Source organism: Calliphora vicina, chromosome 1, assembly GCF_958450345.1.
Source record: "Calliphora vicina chromosome 1, idCalVici1.1, whole genome shotgun sequence".
NCBI classification, from domain to species: Eukaryota; Metazoa; Arthropoda; class Insecta; order Diptera; family Calliphoridae; genus Calliphora; species Calliphora vicina.
The window spans coordinates 172,272,390-172,297,241 of record NC_088780.1 but is presented as its reverse complement, the minus strand read 5'-3'; the positions used below and the strand labels follow the sequence as shown (position 1 = coordinate 172,297,241).

The 24,852-nt window shown below is 29.4% G+C and overlaps 2 protein-coding genes across 3 annotated transcripts in view; both read left to right on the top strand.

Annotated features, from left to right (window-relative positions):
• The window catches only part of Not10 (CCR4-NOT transcription complex subunit 10), a 39,720-nt gene extending 25,815 nt beyond the window's left edge, over positions 1-13,905 (top strand). For both annotated transcript variants that reach the window (XM_065498249.1, XM_065498248.1), the window contains exons 7-8: positions 208-552; positions 13,424-13,905. In XM_065498249.1, coding sequence (XP_065354321.1) covers positions 208-552; positions 13,424-13,763 — 685 coding nt within the window. In that variant the 3' untranslated portion in view covers positions 13,764-13,905. The remainder of the gene's footprint in view (positions 1-207; positions 553-13,423) is intronic.
• A 3,213-nt stretch (positions 13,906-17,118) lies between these two features.
• LOC135961227 (lipase 3-like) lies at positions 17,119-19,494 on the top strand. Its single transcript, XM_065512723.1, has 3 exons — positions 17,119-17,260; positions 18,286-19,008; positions 19,077-19,494. Exons 1-3 carry the CDS (start codon positions 17,153-17,155, stop codon positions 19,470-19,472), a joined length of 1,227 nt encoding a protein of 408 aa, XP_065368795.1. The 5' UTR covers positions 17,119-17,152; the 3' UTR covers positions 19,473-19,494.
• Positions 19,495-24,852: the final 5,358 nt, after the last annotated feature.

The following is a 24,852-nucleotide window of genomic DNA, read 5'->3' as shown; positions in this document are numbered from 1 at the left end:
ATCGTATTACCTACTCATAATGTGCTTCTGCTTATTTATAAAAAGCATGTTGCAGTATGGATATGTCCGATTTGGTATATTCGAATGTTATAACTCCAATGTACATATTGTCTTTACGCCAACAAAAAGTCTCATGAACTACTTGTTGGCTCATGGACGATATTTAAGCATATATAAATAAAATGTATAACAATCCGTTTTCTTAAGGGAAAATAGCCAATCATCAGCTGTACTTGAGCCTACCATGGGATTCGCTGCATTAAGTTTGCGTAATGCTCTGACTCTTACTCAATTCTATCTTAAACAATTTAACACATCACAGACAAATGAAGATTTTATGAATAACACACCGCAAAGTCAAAACTGGCGTACACCTAAAGACAACAATTTTTGTCCTCCATCTCGACCGATATCAAAACAAACCTTTTGTATTTTACTCTCATCTATATATGCGGCTTATAGTTACGTTTCATTAAGATTGGGTGACTACGTTACAGGCTTAGAAATGGCTGAAGAATTATTAAAAACGGAATCCCTTTCAGATGCCCATAAGTGAGTATATTTATATTTCAGAAAAAAAACAATTATATTAATACTAGCATGATAGAAAAATACAATGTGGTCTCACTTTCTCTTTTTGTCGCCATATTAACGTTCTGACGTTTGTTGGAATTTTAAAAAATGGAGCTACCATACACCTCTCAATAATCCCATTTTTATACACTTCACCTTCGAGAGAAGGGTATATATAAGATTGTAATTTCCACAATATTTCCACAAAAAAATTAAAAAAACAAAAAACCAAAATTTTAAAATTAAAAACAAAAATTTAAAATTTAAAATAAAAAAAAAATAACAATGAAAAAAAAAAATTTCCAAAAAATTAAAAAAACAACTTTGGAAAAAAATAAAAGCCTAAAAATATTTAAAATTTGTATTTTGAAGTATAATTTGGTGAAGGGTATACAAGATTCGGCACAGCCGAATATAGCTCTCTTACTTGTTTATTTATAATTTGTTTGTTATATTTCAAATTGAAAACTATAAATATAAGTTTTATGCAATTTTAAAATTGAGAATTTACATACATACATATCGATCAATTAATCGGGTTTCTGGTTTAATCGGTTAATCGAGCAAATAATTAATCGGGGTTTAGAATTATTCGGTTAATAATCGGTTAATTTAAAATTATTCGATTAACCGAATAATTTTTATTTTAATTTTAAATTGAAAATACAACTACGAATTTTGTGTACAAATACATAAAAAAACAAAACATAACAATTCAACCAAAAAACAAGTAAGAAAGTATAGTCGGTCAAGCCCGACCATATAATACCCTACACTAAGTAAAAGAGCAAAAATATTTTTCTTTTAAAATTTCAATAATTTATATTTTTGAGTGATTTTCGGAAGTGGGCCTTATAGGGGGGCTATGACCAATTGTGGACCGATCACCATGAAATTAGGTCGTGTGATTTATGTCTATATGAAAGTTTACTATGTTGAATTTTGTGAGTATACCAACATTTTTAAGCGATTTATGCACGTTAAAGTGATTTTCGGAAGCGGGTCTATATGTGAGCTATGACTAATTATGGACCGATCGTAAAAGTTTTTAAAAGTTAGCTCGTGTTTTAAAGTTATTCTCCTTTAAAGTTTTTTTGAGTAAAAATTTTTCATATATATTTTATGAATAATCTATTGAAGTAAGTCAATATTTATATAAAGTAATTTTAGTTGAATGTTCTAGTCCTAATATACTTAAAATTCATTAATTTTAACACTTTTTGCAGATTTTTTTATTTTTATAGTTTTTGGTACTTAGATACGCAATTACCAATTTTTGGAGAATTGCTGAATATTGCTGTAAAAGTATTGAGTAGTGGGTATCGTGTATCGAGTATTCGCCATATTGTGTGCAACTAATAGTGCAACTTTTTGTGAATTTGTGAACCATTATTTGTTAATAAAGTGAAAAAAAGTTTTTAAATAAAGTTAATTACTAAAAAAAATATTTGTAATTTAATAAAGTTTGTGAAATGTCTTGCAATATAAACAATTTTTGTTACGTTTGTGGCCATTTCACACCACAAATGTTAAAACATGGTTCGTTTACAGAAGAATTTATATCTGTTGGGTAAAACTAGGTCTGACAGCTATCAGATATCTGTTAACGCAACGATGAATGAATTCAAACACATACTGACTTAACAGAAATTTTAGTGTAACAGATTTTTGCACGCATTATATGAAAAAACGTACAAATTTGCCAAAGCGGGCAAGGTTTGTGGAACTTCTGAGGAGTAAATAAAGGCTTTTTATATAAGTATTGGATACTGTTGAAAACATTATGACCTGAGGATTGATATTTTAGTAAAATTAAATAATTTTATAAAATTTTGGGTCTTCATTTACCTTAAAAACTAAAAAAACTTTTATATGGTGATTTTCCACGAATAAAAATATAAAATTTGATTTAATGTAAAATTTTAACGGTTAAAGATATCATAACAAAATTGGGAACTAATTTAGATCCAAATGTCCTTAAATTAATGACATTATAATTTTTGACATTTTTTATTTTCCAAAAACTGTGTTCCAAAAACTGAGTTTTTTTAGAAAAGTGCCTACTGTGACGCTATTTACCGTGTGATAGTAAAACAACTTTCTAAGTATTTAAACAACATATAGGGTTATACAAATACGGAACTTTTTCGAGGATCGGTGCTTTGCCTTTTTAGAATTTTTTACTGAAACCTAAATATTTTTTTTAAAATTGTCCAAGTTTGGATAGATCTGGGGGATACTGTGTCCGCTTAAGTGAGCCCAATTTTACTTTACATGCTTTTGCATTAAGTTTTCTTTCCGGAACATATAAAAATTGTATATAGTCCCAAAGAAAATTTGTTTCTACAAAAGAAAAAATATAGGGACTTTTTTAGGAAAAATCGTAAAAAATTAGGCCCATTTTACATGTTCCAACTTTGGATGCGTGTAACTTTTTACACGGACGAGATAACTGTTACCAAGTTTTTTTTATTTTATTTAGAATTTTATTGCCAATATAGCTGATATTTTGAAAAAAAAATTCGACCCTCCGTAGGGCCGCCATATCTAAAAAACCAAAAAAAATCGAGCAAAATTAAAAAAAAAAAAATAAATAAACCTAAATATCTCTTCAACTGAAGGAGATAACCTACACAAGTAAGCGTATTTTTTTGTAGATCTTCTCAAGGACTATTTATATTTTAAATTTCAGCTCATTCGGATCATAAATGAATTTTTGGGGATGTGACCAACTTTGAGGGGGCACAAACTGGCCCGTATTACCCCTAGGAAGCTGAACAAATGTAATTCGACTCAAAAACACCTCAGTTCTAACCATGTGAAATTTTGTAATAATATCTCCAATAGTTCCCGAGATACCGAATTATTTCCAAAAAAAAAAGTTTCTAAACCACTGTGCTTCGGTCAGCAACTAGCGACCGAATCAGATGAACAAGGTGAACAGTACCACCAAATTGCAATGCCATTTGAAATGAGGTAATTTTTAATATACAGTATTGGCCATAACTGTGCATTTTTTTCATATGGTATTTTTTGTATAAAAGCAAAGTTTTAAATATCTATTATGTATTATTTTCATTTGTTAATATGTTTAGTGTTGATAAACAAATACTTTCAAAGTTAACCATTCTATAAGAGGTAACTTAAAATCAAAAAATATGTTAAGGTAGAAAATGCAACGGACAAAATTAAAGCACCCCTCAAGGATAAACTATAAAAAAAAAATTTAGTTAATTTTTTGTTGCAAATCCTTTGTTTTGGATGGCACAAGAACATCTCTTGGCATAGAAGATATTATGTTTTTATGGCGTTTTTCGATATTCCTTTCCAGGCTATTTTAACGGCATGAAATAAATCGTGAAAATTTCCGATCCTTATTTCAACAATTTTCACGATTTATTTTCATATTAACAATGTGCCACAAGTTCTCAATAGGATTGAGATCGGGAGATTGACCAGGCCAATGAAGAACTTGAATCTTATTGCAGTGTAGCCAAGTCTTACAAACTTTGAAGGGGTGCTTAGAATCGTTATCCTGTTGAAAGCTCCCTATAATTGGCATCTCTTCACGGGCATAAGGCAACATTACAGCTTCCAATACATCACGGTACATGAACCGATCCATAATCCCATAAATTTTGATTTGGCCCAAATCCTTGACCAGAAAAGCAACCCCAGACCATTACATTACCTCCTCCATGTTTAATTGTTCCTTTACAATACTTAGGATTCAGTCTTCCTCCTTTTGGTCTGCGTACACGCCTTATTCCAGCGGAATAATCGGGCTTCTATTACTCTTCTACGGATTGTTCTTTCGCTAACGCATAATTCTAAACTTGTTCGTACTTGAATAGCTGATGCTGCAGGATCTTTTTGTATTGCTCTTTTGATCAAGGAATCATAATATCGTGTTTTCTTTCGCGAACGACCTCCAGAATGCACCGGAGATTTTCGACCAGTCTTAAAAAATTTTGAAACGAGCCTGGAAATAACTGATCTGTTAATTGAATATTTTTTACTAAATTCATGTAGTGATAAGCCTGTCTTCCAGTCTTCAATAACTTTAATTTTAAATTTACTGGAGTACTTGTTCCTTGTCATTGTTTTTTTCACAATAAACTGTATAAAACTTAAATTTTGCACACTACGTCTTCCAATATTTTTATCTTTTGGAATTTTTAATTCACATTCCAAATATGCAGTACAGAGTCAAATTTTTAAACATCTTATAAGAGGGTGCTTTTGTTTGTCCGTTGCGTTTTGAGTTTTTATATGATTTATCATTTTAAATTAATTTTTAATAAAATTATCTTTTACCAAATGAATATTAAATGAACATTAACAATATTAGTTAATAAAATATATACAAAATACATCCCAAAAAAGCCGTCCATTGAGGGGGTGCTTTAGTTATGGCCAATACTGTACATATATTTTTTTCCCCAATACATTTTAACACAAATTTTGCAGATATCGAGGAAAAAAGTCTCCCGATGCTGTATTAGCCGAAATTTGTTGGTGGAGCAAGAACTTGCATTACGATGATGGAGGAGAAGAAAACACAGGAAGTGAACTACAAAATTTGTCTACTTCAAATTCTGGTTCTATAGAGCATCCACCAGAGCAGAAAAGACCTCGAACTATATAATGTAGTTCATTTTTATATAAACTATGTAAAAAAAAATACAAATACAATTTTAAAAATTAAATATATGTATATGAAAAATTTTTACTCAAAAAAGCTGAACTTTAAAGGCGCATAACTTTAAAATACGAGCTAACTTTTTAAAACCCTTTGGGGGTTTTGGTCTACTGATGTTCTACTATCACTTCCCGTTGGTCTCATTCGGGAAAGATTTAATGACCCGAAATTTGATGCACAGTGTTATTTATATAAAAACTCAAAATATCTAAATTCGCTAATAACTTGGCCAATAAGCGTTGAATCAAGAAAAGGAGCTTGATCTGTGATCAATCATATTTCTGACCAAAATTAGATTTTTTATATAAAAACTTAAAATATCTAAATTCGCTAATAACTTGGCCAATAAGCGTTGAATCAAGAAAAGGAGCTCATTCTGTGATCACTCATATTCTTAACCAAAAACGATTTTTTATATGTATAAAAACTTAGAATATCTAAATTCGATTTTTATTCATATAGAACATAGAATAACAGGCATTTTTTGGCTTGGACAGGACAATGTCTGTCGGGTCAGCAAGACTTAGGTTTTTGACAACAAACTTAGGTCCTTTGTCTCTCAGTAGCGCTTCTATGTATATTTTATTCTATGTCATATATACAAATTATCATTCAACAATACGTTTTTTTCTTTTTAACAATTTTTACCCTTTTCAAACCACTTCTCACAAATCGAACACAAGCTTTTTTTGCTTTTGAATTTTAAAAAAATTAAAAAATGCGATTTTTCGCTATTTTTTTCTGAAACAAGAGAATGTATAATGAGTTTGTACTTTTTGGAAAACTAACTTTACATCAAATATTTTAAATGAAAAAAAAATTATAATTTTTGATATGGAGGTGGGACCAGGTCCATTCAAAAAACGCCTATTTTGTATATAAAATTCTACTTTAGGGCAAAAGTTCTCAAATCGCATAGTCGATATCTAAATATAGTAACCTATTTTAGATGGCCCAATATGTTCCTAATTATTTTGCAAAGGGTTCCGATAATCCCGCCCTGCACAGTGGGGCAGAATCCGAGCGGGATAAAATTTGAATTGGGCGTAGCCAAGGAGTAGTCGAGTTTAAGTTATTAAAATGGGCCCTACAAATGCCCCAGGGGTGGCGCTAAGGGGGCTCAAAGTAGGGTACCTTCGACATGTAAAATTGTAAAACACGTGCCATTTTTTTGTTTCCCATCCGATTTCAAAGAATTTTATATTTTTGGAAAGCGCTCGGCTAGGTTTGCTTGCGTGTGCTATTTATCTCTTATAATTTTCTAGTTATATAGGGCGCACTTTTGGACCGAATGGACTCGAATTTTTTTATTAGTTAGACAACTAAATTACCAATAACATACAAAAGATTTCAGAGCAATATCAATTACGAATCCAAAAATAACCGATTTTCAATTTAAAAATTCAAAAAATAGTATATTTTTGCTGTTTCTTGGACAAAAAGGTGACTTAACTCTTTTTTTTTATTAAAAACCAACTTTCTTTAAGAACGTATAACAATTTTATGTTTTTCTATAAAGTTTCTTTACGGAGAACATTTTGGTATAAAAAACATGTCCCATTTTTAGAACATATCGGCCCTACGCCCTTTAGAAATTGACCTATTTTTTATCAAAATTTCAAATTTGGGCCACATGTTCTAAAATCCCAAAGCAGGAATCAGAAAACGGAAAGCAGCTTTGGAAACTCTGATGTGTTCCCTATTTATCCCTAAAGTATTTTCCCAGCCCGAAGGAAATGTGGAAAAAATACCATTTTTGGGATTTTTGGTCCAATTTTTAGGAATTGCGGGATTCCCTTTGACCTTTTGACAAGTTTTTATACACCTTGTTATTTAGAAACTTAAAAAACTCTGAAAGTTTCATTGAGTTTCGTTAATAAATAAAGATTTTATTATATATTACATATTCATTGAGTTTCTAAAACTAAAATTTATATAAAAACTAGCTGATCCGGCAAACGTTGTTCTGCCATACAAATTATTTCTAGTGAATATTTTGGTTGTTAAATAAAAAATAGCGAATGTATTCTAAGTGAAGTTGGCATTATAGATATTTTTGATGCCAAATGAAGAGAAATATAAACAAAATTTTTTGGCGAAAAATATTTTAAAAAATGGGTGGATAGGGACATTCTGATGTCCTAGCGGTATGATATATAATATTCTCGTACCTACCAAAAATATATACAAAATTTCATAAAAATAGTTAAATATCGATATTTGGATATTGCTCATACAAAATACTAAAATCTCGGCTAAAAAACGGGTGGGTGTGGGTCGGTTGATGAAAATTTGGGGTTATAGGTATTTTTTAATGCCAAATAAATAAAATGCGAAAAAAGCTTTTGGCCAAAAAATGGTAAAAATAAATTCTGGATAGGGTCACCCTAATGACCTAGCGGTATGAAATATACTTTACGACCTATTCTCATACCTACCAAACATACATACAAAATTTCATAAAAATCAGTTGAGCCGTTTCGGAGGAGTTCAAACACTAACATTGTGACACGAGATTTTTATATATTAGATTTTAATAGGATTGCAAATATTAGGAACAATTTGATCCACATTCATTCCGAGCTATATTTTTTGGTTTAGATAAGTTCATTTTTGGTCTTACAAAAAAAATTTAAAGTCAATATCTCAATTAGATTCAAAAATATGCCACTTTAAAACTCCGTCCTTCAAAAAATTGCACTTTTTCTGGTCCCCTCGGTATCAAAAATTATAATTTTTTTTTGCTTTTAAAATATTTGATGTAAAGTTAGCTTTTCAAACAGTACAAATTCATTATACATCCTCTTAGACATTTTTTAGATAACTTAAAAAGAATAAAAGTACTTTTTTTTCCAAAAAAATAGCTCTCCTTTTTTTAATTTTTTTAAATTCAAATGCATATAACTTTGGATTCAGTCATGATTTTTAAACAATTGTTTCTTTATATGATATATACATCTGTTTTTAATCTTACAAAAAAAATGGAGAAAATCGGGAAATATTTGGAACCGCGGTCATCAAAAAACTAGAGTAGGGTGGGTAAAAATGTTAAAAATTTAATTTTCAAATGCGAATATCTCCTAAGCTATAAGAGATAATTGGTTTTATGTAGTGCTCGGCAAGAAGATTCTATATGTGTAATTGAAATATGAACACAAACGAAGAAATAGGATAAGTTTTAAAATTGAACATACCCAAGGTGTCCTACTTTGAAGACCCCTGGTCCCGCTCCTGCTGGGCTCATTAGGTGCAAATACAAAACTTAAACTCGAATACACTTCCTCTTTGCGCATGTGAAATTTCATTCAATCGGACTAAGGGTTTAGAAGTTACAGATTTATTTCCCTCTTTTTTTTCTCATACCACTGTGCATCGTTTAATAGACTCAGAAAGTGATTCTAAGACTTAGAATCTAAGTCGATCGGTATACTTTAATTAGAAGGTAAAATCACTAGGGAGAGAGTTTAAAATGCTATGCCTTGTTACGTCAAATAATAGAAAAATAAAAAACAGAAATTCAAAAACACGAATAACAACAAATGAAAATTGAAAAATATTTTGTTTATATTTGAAATACATAATTTATTTGCATACGAAAAAAAATCATTTACGTCTTTTACTGGCTCAAGAGAAGGAGTCGCATTTGGCATTAGACGTGCATGTTTTGTGGCTTCATGCAGTTCAATATTATCGAAGTCATTGAAATGATGCATGCAAATCCGGGAGTGTTTCTTCAGCTCAACACCGCAGGCTGCACTTCATTCTTTAATTTTATTTTCAGGACATTTTATAAATCTTACGAGATTTTGTTCAAATGAACATTTTATTATGGTATAGGGTATAAAAATGTTTAGTTTTATTTGATTTATAATTTTGAAAATTTAAAAATAAATTCAAAAAAATGTTGATCTCAATTGTGTAGCATATAACGAATAATAAAATAATATATATGTTATTCCACAAGTTATATTAACAGATTGATAAAATATGGTATTGTTATCTATGCAATATGTTGCCCACCCATCCTGGATCATATTTATTGACTCCGTTGAATTAAAAGTAATAAAAACTAACTAATATGATCCCCAAATATTCACACAACCAAGTTGTACTACAAGCTTTTCAAAATTAAACAGTCATAATGTTAGATTTATTCACTGATCATCTTCATGATTTTATTTTGCAAATTCATAAATCGAAATATAGTTTTAACATTTTATATATTATCAAATTTTACTATTAATTAAGATTAAGATTAATAAAAAAAACAATATAAATTAATGAAAATTGATTAACTAAACTAATAATTAAAAATTTAAATAAAAAAACGTAGCAAGTGCTTCACGGGTTAAAAAAAATCTACAAGGTCAATGACCAAAGATATAGAAATCAAAAGAACCAAAATATTTTAAATGAATATAAAAAAAAACATAAGCAAAGAATGTAAAAATAAAATTTGACTTACATTACGTCGTTGTTGCTCCCACGCCGAAAGTACTTTCGTTGAGTGCAGATTACGATCAGGGCTGTCAGATGTATTTGGCGATTTTTTAAATTATTTGTTTTTCTTGGACTATTTTTGATATTTATTAACCCAATAGTTAATAAAATTAATCATTTATAATCTGATAATATGGATGCAGGTAGCATACATTATCAAATAGTTTCAACAATATTAATTTTTTCTTCTTAAATGTTTAAGCCGTCATTTTTAAGTAATAATGGAAATATTGATAACTTAATATGCTTAAAATTGGCTATTGGTTCGACGGATTCTTTGGAATCAGGAATCTATCGATTTTGGCACAGAATTTGAAATGGAATTACAAAATATAAAAATGGAGGAATATGATGTAGAAATTTTAAAAGAAAATTGTATTTTGTACATAAAAAACTTTTAAAAGAAGCTCTTTTTAAAGTGTATAATGAATTTTCAATATTGAAATGAAAATTTTAGGTACATAGTTCAAAATTCATTAACTTTATTTTTCAATCCAAAAGTATCTGCAGGGGAATATAAATTGCAATGGTCAAAACTAGCATATATAAATTGGACTCAGATCTTTAAAGGTGAAATTCCAACAAAATTTGTTAGATTTTTGGCCACAAATTTACAATTATTGAGATGCAGGTTTAACATTTCACTTTAAAGACAGCATTGACGATGCTGGTTAGTAAAAATGTTATTTTTACTAACCAGCATCGTTTGCGTAGAAAGGGAATTTCAATATGAACTTTTAGATTCATTGATAAGAATAGTAAGTTATATGAATGTTAATAAATTTTGTTGCAATTCATTTCAGCCTACAGATAAAATGTTAAAAATGTTTAATTCTAATACAATGTATACTTTTATATCAATTTAATATAAATAACTAAATAATAACTAGATTTAAACCGAAATAAATTGACTTTATAATACATAAAATTAGTATGTATGTATTTTACAATATAAAACTCAAAAAAAAAAATATTTTGGCGATATTTGGCCATTTTTCGTTTAGCTTTTGGCGATGGAGATAAAAAAAATCTGACAACCCTGATTACGATGGAGTTGTTGAGAGAGAGATATTATAATTCGGATTTAAGAGAGCTTGTGATTTTTATACCCTACACCACCATAGTGGGGAGGGTATTATGCGTTTGTGCAGATGTTTGTAACGCCCAAAAATATTAGTCTAACACCCACCTTAAAGTATACCGATCGACTTAGAATCACTTTCTGAGTCGATTAAACGATGTCCGTCCGTCTGGTTGGCTGTCCATGAAAACCTTGTGCGCAGAGTACAGGTCGCAATTTTGAAGATATTTCGATCAAATTTGGTACATATTACTTTTTCGGCCCAAGGACCAAGCCTATTGAAACTGGCTCAAATCGGTCCATTATGTCACCTAGCCCCCATACAAATGTCCTCCCGAAATTGGACTTTATCGGTCATAAATGTTTAATTTATCTATGTATCTACACAAATTTCGCTCCAAATAAGTTTTATATATACAAAATTCATGTCACCAAATTTTGTTACGATCGGTTCATAATTAGTCATAGCTCCCATAAATCGCTTAAAAATGTTGGTATAGACACAAAAATCAACATAGTTAACTTTAATATAGACATAAATCACACGACCTAATTTTATGGTGATCGGTCCATAATTGGTCATAGCTCCCATATAAGGCCCACTTCCGAAAATCACTCAAAAATCGAAATTATTGATATTTTAAAAGAAAAATGTTTTTGCTCTTTTACTTAGTGTAGGGTATTATATGGTCGGGCTTGACCGACCATACTTTCTTACTTGTTTTTTCTATATAACCAATGAGGCACTTTAAATATAAAATTAATTATTTTTAATATTAAATAAAGCAAATCTTAAAAATCTTTTATTTTGTTTTTTTTTTTTTTACAATTTTTTTTTAAAACTTTTTTTTTTTTTTTGTTTTCACTAACGAAATTGCATTTCATACACAAATCAAAAGAGCTTTTGCGACTCAGTGCTGTTAATAATGCCACTGTTACCATTCAATGTATTCTTAGACAAAAATGTTAAATTTAACTTCTTAAATATATGTAAATTGATTTGTATAAGTATACGTTTGTTTGTGTATGATATGCAATTACATTTAATTTCTTTTCGTAATAATTAAAGCATGCAGATAACTGTTTTTTTTTTAAAGAATTTAAGAAACACTAGACAACAAATTTAAGTTTTTATAATATTAAACAAATTATAACTAAAACAATATATATTTTTTTTTTCTAAAGTTCTTTTAAATTTAATAAAGTGAGCGAAAAATAAAAGTTTAGCACTAATCAAATGAAGTTATTAGGATATTGATGTAAATTACTTGTGTTAAAGAACAAATTTTCTTGACACTTGTAGGTCAGTGTATTTTGTTTTGTATAATTGTTTTTCATCAACATTTTTTTTTTTTAAATAATTTTTTTTTCTTTAACAATTCAAAATTTTTGATTTAAGTATTTTCTTTCATTTACACTTTTTTAACACTGTCACTTTTTCCATATATTTTTATTTTTCCTTTTTTTACACCGGCGGTCTTTTTGCTCAATCGATCTACCACGAGTTAAACTTCACCATCAACTAAACTCATTGACTTAAGACCTCTGTATAGCACTTAAAAGCTTTTTGTACATCAAGCCTAGCTAATGAGAACACAGAATCCACCATAAACCAGGAGTTTTCTTTTGTTGTTTTATAATTTGAGCAATAGGTGCCAAACCTAAATTAATTTGAGACAATTAAAAGCAATTAAATACATTAAAACAATATTTGGTGAACTCCTGTATAAATATTACCTTAATTTGGTAGCTTTTAGAGAGTGTAAGATGACCACATGCACAACAACAATGTATATTGTATTTGTTTTGATCAGCAATATATTGGTGATTAAATCAAAACCCAAATCCAACGAATGATGTTGGAATCTATCGCCAAAGAAAAATACTCATCTGATTCAGGTCAAGAATGATCCTAACTAATGCAGAAAGTAATTTGTTCTAAAAAAAAATCAGTAGATACATTGCCAACAGGACATACTTACAGTTTGTATTTAATTGTAGGGAGCTTAATTTTTGTTTTATAGCTTTCTAAGAAAAATCTAATAGTTAGCACAATAAAGCAGTAAGTATAAGAAAAATTTCTTGTTTAGCTTTAAAGATAATTCTCAATTAGAGTTAAATTTGCACCAAAACTTAATCAAGTCTACTTGACGTGGTATCACCAACTATATCTCGCGTTTTTTTTCAAATTTTGCAAACTAGAAGACTCGGTTTTCTGTAAAACAGTACTATTAACGCTATATTTCCATATTATTAACATACATTTTTCATAAACAAATAAAGGTGTAGAAATAATGAACGATACCTAAACAGACAACATAGTTGAGTGGTGAATTTTATCAACGTATAGATGACACTGATGACCGTTAAAATAAATTGAGATTTGACTGTTGCAAATAGAAACTGAGGCAGGCAATATTACAATTGGCTTTTAAAATCGAATAAAATAAATCTTAATAACAGTTTTTTATTTTAGTTAGGCTAACAGTTAATTTATTTTTATTTACTATCTACTCCTAATAATTAAATTTTGACCGCTTATGAACGTGTTTTTTTTTTCTTACAAGAATGTTGGCACATATGTACGCCGGCGAAGCTCTGATTATGATGGATAAATTGCCTGATGCCAGATCTCATTTGGAACCTACATACGTTTCTAATCTAAATATTTTTGATTTTGAAACAAAAGATTGGCAAGTTAAATCTGTAGATGCTGCGCAAAATATCGTACGTTACAATTTGGCAGTGGCTATGTTTTTACAAGGGGATGTCGAAATGTCCCGAAGTCTTTTGAATACGTGCACACATCCTATAGTATCACAAAAAGTATCTCTTTTTAAAAAAATGCAAGCAACAATGGCAACAGCTTCAGCTACTTCAAATATTTACTTTGCGCCTAGAATCTGAATAAATTTCAATACAATGGCGGTTTTAACATTGTAAACATTTTTATTATAAATGAAGATAAAATACTAATATTTAATACATCAAAAATCAATAAAGCTAGGTTGTTGAAAATAAAATAAAAAAATAAAAGCATCAAAATGTATTAACCTGTATTTTACTACGCTGACTTTAAAATACTACACAAAAAGCTATAGTAAAAAGATATTGGTAAGTTTGCAAGAAATGAAACATCATCATGAAATTGTGTATTAAATATTTTATTGATGTAAAAATTTAATTTTTAAACATTAAAATATACTGATATTAAGCAGTGATTTGAATATTCAATTTGATCATATTAAAATATATGGTTTTATCTGTCTAAGTGTTTTTTTTTTAATTTAATTAATCTTATTGGCAGAAGAGCTAGAATCAGTTGTTTAAAAAAAAGCATTCAGCTTTGTAGTCAAAAGTCATGTGAATTGAAAGCTTAATCAAATACTAAGAACAAAAAGATATATATTTTTTTTAAATACTCGTTAAACGAATTTATACCCATTATATATTTGCCGACAGCCGGCAAATATGAAACGCTCAAGGCGAGACTTATCGACGAATTTAGTGAATCAGATGACTACCGTTTCAGACGCTTGTTCGGAAAGAAACCTTCAGCCTTGCTACGTGAAATCAAGGATTTATCCGGGAATAAATTGGACCCGGAAATTTTAAAATCGTTATGGCTGCGACAATTGCCAAAACAGGTACAACAAATTTTGGCAACGCTAGAAGGTGACGTAAATGTTCTTGCAAAAAAGGCCGACTGTATGACGGAGATACAATATCAACCGAAGGTGAACGTTGTCGACGAAAGCGGACACATACACAAGGCCATAGCCGAATTAACGAAACGATTTTACCGCTTAAAGCAAGGCGACCGGGATTATCATACACCAAACCGACAACAACGATCACCTCGACGCAGAGGTTCATCTCACCCACGTTCATCTCGTTCACCATCGAACGGAATCTGTTGGTATCATCGAACATTCAAGGAAAGGGCAACTAAGTGCCGATCACCTTGCAATTACATATTTAACCCCATATGCATAAACAGTTTTTAAATTTTTCAAAGGTTTATAAAACAAATTTTGAATGGAAATTTTGTTTTGATAAATTTAAAAATTGTTTATGCATATGGGTGTTAGAAAATACAAAAAACACCTTCAAAATATATATTTTTAAGGCGACTTTAAATTACTAAAGTATTCTTCTTTGTTTTCTATAACAACTCTCTCTTAAAACAGAGCGAAATCAATACTGTTTAATTGTTTCTCTTCTTTATTTACAACAACAAATTGGACAAACACATGAATGAAATACACAAGATTGCGACATGAATGAAATAAACAAGATTACGCCTTCGCTCTCTTAAAAAATTCTCTTAAGCTCAGTGACGTCAACAATGACTAAAACTGATTGTATTATATGAAAATTGTATGTGATTTATAATGGGAAAGTGAATAATTATATTTAAAAGTTATTTATGTTTAATAAAATAAAATGTATTTTAGGTTTTATGTTATTAGACATATTTTACTTCATTAATTTTCAATATTTTTGCTATATTTTAGTTCACGATTTTGATTGTTTATTATTATCTTATATATAAATAGGCCACACGTTTTTTTGTGGTACACTTTTAAATATGTTATTGTCCACCAATATTGATGAAACATATATGGTTTAAAAGGTTATTTTCTCTAGATTTGCAGAACATCATATTTTTTTAAAAATTCTTTCCATAAAAGTGGTAAAAAGCGTTTAAAAGTGGTCGAATTTCGGCCACCGGGCGATCCTAGTTATTATTATTATTGCAATTTTTGACTGCACACCACATTTTAATTTTTAATTAATTTTTTTTATTTATTTTTCACTATTTGTTTTGAAATTTCATATAAAAAGTAAGTATTTTACATTCAAATTATGTTCTGCAAATCTAGAGAAAATAACCTTTAAAACCATATATGTTTCATCAATATTGGTGGACAATAACATACTTAAAAGTTTACCACAAAAAAACGTGTGGATAGTAATAAAAAATCAAAATCGTGAACTAAAATATAGCAAAAATATTGAAAATTAATAAAGCAAAATATGTCTAATAACATAAAACCTAAATTACATTTTATTTTATTAAAAATAAATAACTTTTAAACATAATTATTGACTTTTCTATTCTAAATCACATACAATTTTCATATAATACAATCAGTTTGGGTAACTGTTGACGTCACTGAGCTTAAGAGAATTTTTTTAAGAGAGCCATGTCGCCATCTGTGTTTATTTCTTTATGGGACAAACACGCATTGCTTTGTTTACTTTTTAGCTTAAGGTTCACATGTACACGTTTTTGCATATGTGTTAGTAACATCTTTAAACGCTTATAACTCCTAAAAAAACTGAACCGATTTCAGTAAAATATATATTCTGCACTTCTGTGAATAAATGCCTTTAAAATGGTATATTTCTTGCCCAAATTGAATGTATAATATATAAAGAAATCGAATTGCCTATTAATATTGTTATGAAATTGTACTTGAATTCAAATATAACGATTTTAAGGGCTGATTTAAAAGTAGCATAATGCTTTCAAATAACAGTGCTGTAATGGCAGACTGTAACATATCTGTGGGCATTGTAAAATAAAAGCTTTCAGTTGATTTGATCGTAAGTTGACAACGCTGTATTCGAATATTCAGTTAAAAAACATTGTAGAAAGTACACCACAGATGGCGTATGATCTAGAATATTCGAACTTTGACAGTTAAAGAGCTTTCTAGATGGTAATGCAGTGTTATAAATAGTGGCAGAGGTTGCAGTCGTGAGTGAGTTTATCAGAGACGCTTTTCGAATAAACACCAACTAAGTGCCTTAAAGTGTGTTGTGTTCTTCAAGTAAATTCGTGTACATTATAAATTGTGTCTGTAATTCTGAGAATTTATAAACGTGTATAAAAAACATTGAGTGGCTATTTAATTCTGTTGTTGTTGTACATTTTGAATAAATAAAGAGTTGTTACCATTTTCAAACTACTAAACGGCTTTTATTTGCAATCAAAAGTATCCGGTTTATTTAAAGGAAATAAACCAGCGTTTTGAAAAGATTAAAACGTAACAATATTATGATGATTAGGTATACATACACACATGATCTTTACCCTTTCCCAGCTCTGAATAAAATAACTTATCTCGAAATGTTATTTAAATAAATATTTTTAATCATTATCTTTCGATAAGATAATTATTAGCTCTATCCGTTTCGAATGTTATCGCCAATTGCCAGTTTAATGTGAATATATATTTAAGAGGTATTGATAGTTACTTGCGACTAATAAGTGAAGATAGTTCGCGATGAAGCAGTTTTTGCTAATTCTGTTTACTTTAGCTGTCTCAGCAACAGAAGAATTGAGCGATTTTGATCCTTTTATTGATATTCCGTTTAAACCAATCAAAAGTTCAGTAAGTTATGTTTATCAGTTTATATAAGTTGTTCACTAGAGTATTCAAAAAACCGATTTATTTAGAAAACCGGTTTTTGGGTTATTCGAACACTTGTATTTTCTAAAAAAAACGGCTATATTACTTATTTTTTTTATTTTTACTAGAAAAAATTAGATTGCATTCGTCATATACATACATATTTGTACACATAATTAACAATTTCAATTTGTTATTCTTTAGTTTTTACGACATACATATGTATGTATGTACATTAGAGGTGCCCTTAAAAAATAGATTTGCTTTGGATGGGTATTATTTTGTTCATTAGTAGTTAAAACTAACTACTGCAAAATTTAAGTGCAATCGATTGAATGTTGTAAAATTGGGTAAATAATGGTACTTTTTTTGATATCTTAATAAAATTCCCTATTTAAATACTAAGCTTCTAGACAAAATTATCTTTCTAACAAGATATAAAACATGAACATCGAGTTAAAAATAACCAAGTTATTAGCATTTCCCTACATCATATATACCAGAAAAACGACATTTTTGTATTATTTACTCACTGTTTTGCATGCAAAAGTTATGTAAACAACTATGTCAACAACAGAAATTCGTGTAAAATATGCGTAAGTAAACTAGTACTTTTTGCTCAATATTTGCTAAAATTTTTTTAAGATATCGAAAAAAGTACCATTGTTTACCCAATTTTACAACTTTCAATCGATTTCCAGCACGTTTTCTAGTTATCCGATTGCACTTAAATTGTGCAGTAGATAGTTTTAGCTACTAATGAACAAAATAACTTAGACACATCCAAAGCAAATCTATTTTTTAAGGGCACCTCTAATGTACATATTTTACTCAGCGTGAGTGATGTATGATAAGAATATATTGTCAAAAACTAACCGACACAAAACAAAAGAAAAAAAAACCTGAATGTCGAATTATTCTTGTCCTTGTCGAAAATACAAAATATTCGAATCCGGTTTCGGTTATTGAATACTATAATGTTCACTTAATAAGTATTTTAATCACAGGCTGATCGTATACGTGCACAAGGTTATCCTGCTGAGTCACATTTTATAGAAACAACAGACGGATATGTTTTGAATATGTTTCGGATACCATATTCCCCTAAATTAAATAATAAGGGTGAAAAAAACCCGGTGGTATTTTTACAACACGGTCTATTTTCATGTTCAGACTGTTTCCTATTGAATGGGCACGATGATTCTATTGCATTTAACTTTGCTGATAGCGGCTTTGACGTCTGGCTTGGAAATGCTCGTGGAAATGTATACTCACGTAATAATACCAGAATATCTTTGAACCATCCTAATTTTTGGGCATTTAGTTGGCACGAAATTGGTAACATTGATATTCCAGAAATGATTGATTACATATTAAATAAAACTGGCGAAACCAAAGTGCATTACGTTGGACATTCTCAAGGAAATACAGTGTTCTTTGTTATGGCTTCAACTCGTCCCGAGTACAATACAAAAATTAAAACTGCACACATGTTAGCTCCACCAATATTCATGGGTAACGTAACAGATGGTTTGATAGTGGGTCTGGCCCCCTATGTTGGCAAACCTGGGAAAGGCTCAAACTTTTTGGGTAATCAACAATTTATACCCTACAATCCGTTTATACAGCGTTTGTTGGATACGGCATGTGGAGATAAACCCGCATTTCCAAAATATTGTTCAACATTATTTTTTCTATGGGCTGGATCGGAAAATAGAAATTTAAATACGGTAGGTTTGATTAATATTGAAAAACTTTTTATTATATTAACGTTTGTTTTGTTTGTAAATTTTATAAGACATTGCTTCCCCAAGTGGCCGAAACTCATCCAGCTGGTATTTCAACAAATCAGGGTATTCATTACATTCAAGAATATGTTAGTAACGAGTTTCGACAATTCGATTACGGCAAAAAGAAGAATAAATTAAAATATGGCCAAGTGGAACCACCAACATACCCAATTGAGCTAATCACATCCAATACGTACATTTACTACGGCCTTGCCGATACTTCAGCAAATTATAAAGATATCCAACGTCTTCGTAAGCGCTTGCCTAATATAAAATTGTTTTACGAAGTACCGGATTCTAGCTGGGGTCATTTGGACTTTATATTTGCCCGTCAAGTAAAGAAAACAATAAATGATCCTGTAATCCAAATTTGTAAGGGATACGAAGAAAATAAAAACGCATAAATACAAAGAAACTTTGTTTACAGTTAAATCGTATTTTTATTTTGAAGATTCAATTTATCCATATATCATTAGTAAGGGTCTTCCAATAGGGACTTCCGAACTTTGACAGTTGATAGCGGTCATACTTGGTTGCGATTATACGTAATTAGGCTCAAAACGGACGGTATTGTGTTAGTGGACATGACTCCTCTTATATAGATTAGATAGTTATTTTCAAATATCTGAATAACTATAACACTCTTTAATTTTTTTTTACATATACATTTCCTATCACTGAACGTACTAGATGAAAAACTAGTCAACATTTTTAGTACTTTAAATTCATGCCACGGATGTTTCTAAAACAATAGTGTGACTTATTTGTAATTTATTACCAACTAGGTTTACATATATCATTTTGAGACAGACTCTGGAAATGCGAGAGATCATTGTAATGTACACTTGAGCTGTCTAATCTCCAATTTTGAGTATTTCGCTAGATACAACAATTGTAACTCTATTTTTATACCCTTCACCATGAGTGGCAAGGGTATATATAAGTTTGTCATTCCGTTTGCAATTTCTACATTTTTCATTTGCGACCCCATAATGTATATATATTCTGGATCGTTATAGATAGCGGAGTCGATATAGCCATGTCCGTCTGTGTGTTGAAATCAACTTTCCAAATCCCCTAAATAACTTACAAACATGATTGATACATCAAAATTGGTCCACAAATGGCTGAGATATAAGCAAAAAAACCCAAAAACCCATGTATTTTGTTAGTGTTTCATATGTATGTATGTATGTATGTATGTATGTATGTATGTATGTATGTATGTATGTATGTATGTATGTATGTATGTATGTATGTATGTATGTATGTATGTATGTATGTATGTATGTATGTATGTATGTATGTATGTATGTATGTATGTATGTATGTATGTATGTATGTATGTATGTATGTATGTATGTATGTATGTATGTATGTATGTATGTATGTATGTATGTATGTATGTATGTATGTATGTATGTATGTATGTATGTATGTATGTATGTATGTATGTATGTATGTATGTATGTATGTATGTATGTATGTATGTATGTATGTATGTATGTATGTATGTATGTATGTATGTATGTATGTATGTATGTATGTATGTATGTATGTATGTATGTATGTATGTATGTATGTATGTATGTATGTATGTATGTATGTATGTATGTATGTATGTATGTATGTATGTATGTATGTATGTATGTATGTATGTATGTATGTATGTATGTATGTATGTATGTATGTATGTATGTATGTATGTATGTATGTATGTATGTATGTATGTATGTATGTATGTATGTATGTATGTATGTATGTATGTATGTATGTATGTATGTATGTATGTATGTATGTATGTATGTATGTATGTATGTATGTATGTATGTATGTATGTATGTATGTATGTATGTATGTATGTATGTATGTATGTATGTATGTATGTATGTATGTATGTATGTATGTATGTATGTATGTATGTATGTATGTATGTATGTATGTATGTATGTATGTATGTATGTATGTATGTATGTATGTATGTATGTATGTATGTATGTATGTATGTATGTATGTATGTATGTATGTATGTATGTATGTATGTATGTATGTATGTATGTATGTATGTATGTATGTATGTATGTATGTATGTATGTATGTATGTATGTATGTATGTATGTATGTATGTATGTATGTATGTATGTATGTATGTATGTATGTATGTATGTATGTATGTATGTATGTATGTATGTATGTATGTATGTATGTATGTATGTATGTATGTATGTATGTATGTATGTATGTATGTATGTATGTATGTATGTATGTATGTATGTATGTATGTATGTATGTATGTATGTATGTATGTATGTATGTATGTATGTATGTATGTATGTATGTATGTATGTATGTATGTATGTATGTATGTATGTATGTATGTATGTATGTATGTATGTATGTATGTATGTATGTATGTATGTATGTATGTATGTATGTATGTATGTATGTATGTATGTATGTATGTATGTATGTATGTATGTATGTATGTATGTATGTATGTATGTATGTATGTATGTATGTATGTATGTATGTATGTATGTATGTATGTATGTATGTATGTATGTATGTATGTATGTATGTATGTATGTATGTATGTATGTATGTATGTATGTATGTATGTATGTATGTATGTATGTATGTATGTATGTATGTATGTATGTATGTATGTATGTATGTATGTATGTATGTATGTATGTATGTATGTATGTATGTATGTATGTATGTATGTATGTATGTATGTATGTATGTATGTATGTATGTATGTATGTATGTATGTATGTATGTATGTATGTATGTATGTATGTATGTATGTATGTATGTATGTATGTATGTATGTATGTATGTATGTATGTATGTATGTATGTATGTATGTATGTATGTATGTATGTATGTATGTATGTATGTATGTATGTATGTAGATCAGTGATGTTCAAAAATAAAAATGAAGATGTATTAGTGAGAGAGCTACCCAGCAAACATAATGTCAAACACTTAAAATAAGAACAAAATAAAGAATGTTTAGATTTAGAATTTTTGCCAGATATAACCAAGTTATTAAATGAATGTAATATAAATTTTAAGGAAATGAAAGAATATACATTATACGGCCTAAATTCTCTCAAATTGTTTATTTATTTTCGACTTTGTCTTTTTTGTGTTCAATCGTAATTGAAACGCGTGTGTTTGCTATGCTTCATCCAAAAACCAACCAACAACAATGCTTAATGAATTTCTTTAAAAAAAGAGGCATTTGTTACGCTCTTTAAAAGAGCACAACATTTTTTAAACAATTGTTGTATGGGGTGAACATCACTGCTTTTAAACGATTTATAATACAATTTACTATATTTTTTTGCTCGATATCGAATGCCATAATCTCGAATGCGGTAATTCGGACAAAATTATTATTGTTAGCACTGTGACGAAGAGATTGTATTCATGTATTTTTCTTTTAAATCAGACAGCAAACGAAGAAATAGTATTGTATTAAATATTTAACATACCGAGGTGTCCTACTTTGGGAACCCCTGCCCGCGTTCTTGGTGGACCCATGAGGTCCTAATTCAAAACTTTAATTCGACAAGACTTCCTCTTTTCGCGCGCCAAATTTCATTAAAATCGGACCAACCGTTTAGAAGTTACAGATTTATTTCCCTTTTTTTTCTACACCACTGTGCAGCGCCCTCTAGCGTGAGTTTTAGGTAAAAGTAAATATCAAAAATGGATTCCCCGACCCCAAAAATAGTAAGATACCATAACTTTCCGGGATAATAGAAATAAATAGGCATTGTTTTATCAAATTTTTTATTATTTTTTCTTGTTAGCCAGCGTTCCAAAATCACTAACTTCAAATGCATGTAAAAAAAATCTAGCGCTGAACTAGAAAAAAGCCTTGAAGGTTTTGTTATGGAAAACGTAAGCTTTCATTTGCTTTTAGTTTCATCCCATTCCGCTTCGGAAAGTTCGAAAGTTTTTTAATTAAAAAAAAACTTTCTTTAATATTTAAATTGAAAATCGTTTATTTTTGGATCCATAATTCATATTGCTCTGAAATCTTTTATATGTATGTTATTCGTAATTTAGTTGTCTAACTAATAAAAACATTCGAGTCCATTCGGTCCAAAACACTGTGGTTCCAAATCAAAATCTGGGTGGACAGTACCCTACTGTAACTTGATATACTAGATATATAAAAATCATTAGTACAAAAAAATTAAAAAAATACGTTTTCATGTGTTTCTGAAACTAAATTTTTAAAATGATCTGTATTTACTATATTTCAAGTTACATAGGGTCTAGATATATAAAAATCAATAATAAAAAAAATATATTTCTAAAAATTCTATTCCGTAAAAATTAAAAGAAGTATTTCGGCGGGTGCTGGCGGCTACAATTTTTTTACAAATACATTCCCCAGAAGTTTCTTTAAATGATGTACATATATAGTCATTGGACGTGCTACGACGGTCTTTTTTTTGGCAAGCTATATAATATTCTTAGAAAAAAATATATAATAATTAATAGACCCAAGTTTAAAGGACTATAACAGGAAAATGGAGAGGCCCATAAATATAAGATATATACTTCATAATTGCCTATATCAATGTTTATCTATGTTTTGAAGTATGAATTTCTATATGGTAAAACAATTGACATATGGGGCATTTCACGTCAAGTGAACCTACTTTTGAAATCGATGTCTTCCGATCGCGATGAAATTTGCACCAATGTTAGTTCTATTGGATAGTAATTCGGACACCATTTTTCAACAAGATCGGTCAAGAACTCTCTGAGTTATAGGAGGTCAAAATTTGACATTTTGGCCAAACAGGTGTTTTTTTTTATCCATATAACTTATTACCTATTGTTCTTAGCAAAATGTGTCCCAAATAGTTTAGATAGCTATTTATGCAATCTTTCGAAAAAAAAAAATTAAAAAAATTTAATAAAATATTTTTGATTTTTTTTTTTAAATCAAAAATATTTTTGACTTTTTTTTTTCAAAATGGGCCCTTTTTATTTTTTTTTTATTTTTTTTAAGAAAGCTTAGGTCTTTTCCTAAGCTTAGTGGGATGCGAGTGGGATATCTATCAAAAAAAATATTTTGTAACTCAAGATTTAAAATTTTTGAATTTTTTTGGAAAATCAAAAACTTTGTTGACTTTTTTTGAAAAAATGGACCCATTTTTTAATTTTTTTTTTTGCTCAGAAGAAAGCTTATGTGTTTTCCTTTAACACCCTTTTTGCCGCTTAGTGGGATGCGAGTGGGATATCTATAAAAAAATGTTTTGTAACTCAAGACATACATTTTTTTACTTTTTTTTGAAAAATCAAAAACCTTTTTGACTTTTTTTTTCCAAAATGGACTCTTTTTTTATTATTTTTTTTTCTCAAAAGAAAGCTTAGGTCTTTTCCTTTAAAACCTTTTTGGTCGCTTAGTGGGATGCGAGTGGGATATCTATCAAAATAAATATTTTGTAACTCAAGACAAATGTTTTTAAATTGATTTTTTTCATATTTGTGTGTAAGTGTTTCTAAAACCTTAAAAATAAAAACCACAACAACTGACCGATAATAGCCACTGGAGGGGTGCAATATGAGGCCGACCGCTATTAATTTTCCACCCCCAAAATTTGTCTGAGTTTTGTATCTTGCGGCTTTTTTAGTCAATCCTAGAGGTAGTTTTCAGCGTACGTGATTTTCATTGTTAAAATATAAGGTGCCCCAGAAACAAATTTTTGGAATCAAGTGGAAATATTTTATGGCCCTTCTCCGAAGTACCAG

Bases quoted from the DNA above. Each gene is read 5' to 3' on its own strand.
- LOC135961227 (XM_065512723.1), top strand. From the start codon at position 17,153: ATGAAGCAGTTTTTGCTAATTCTGTTTACTTTAGCTGTCTCAGCAACA. The intron at 17,261-18,285 runs GTAAGTTATGTT...TTTTAATCACAG, and splicing joins TTAAACCAATCAAAAGTTCA to GCTGATCGTATACGTGCACA. The intron at 19,009-19,076 runs GTAGGTTTGATT...AAATTTTATAAG, and splicing joins AAAATAGAAATTTAAATACG to ACATTGCTTCCCCAAGTGGC.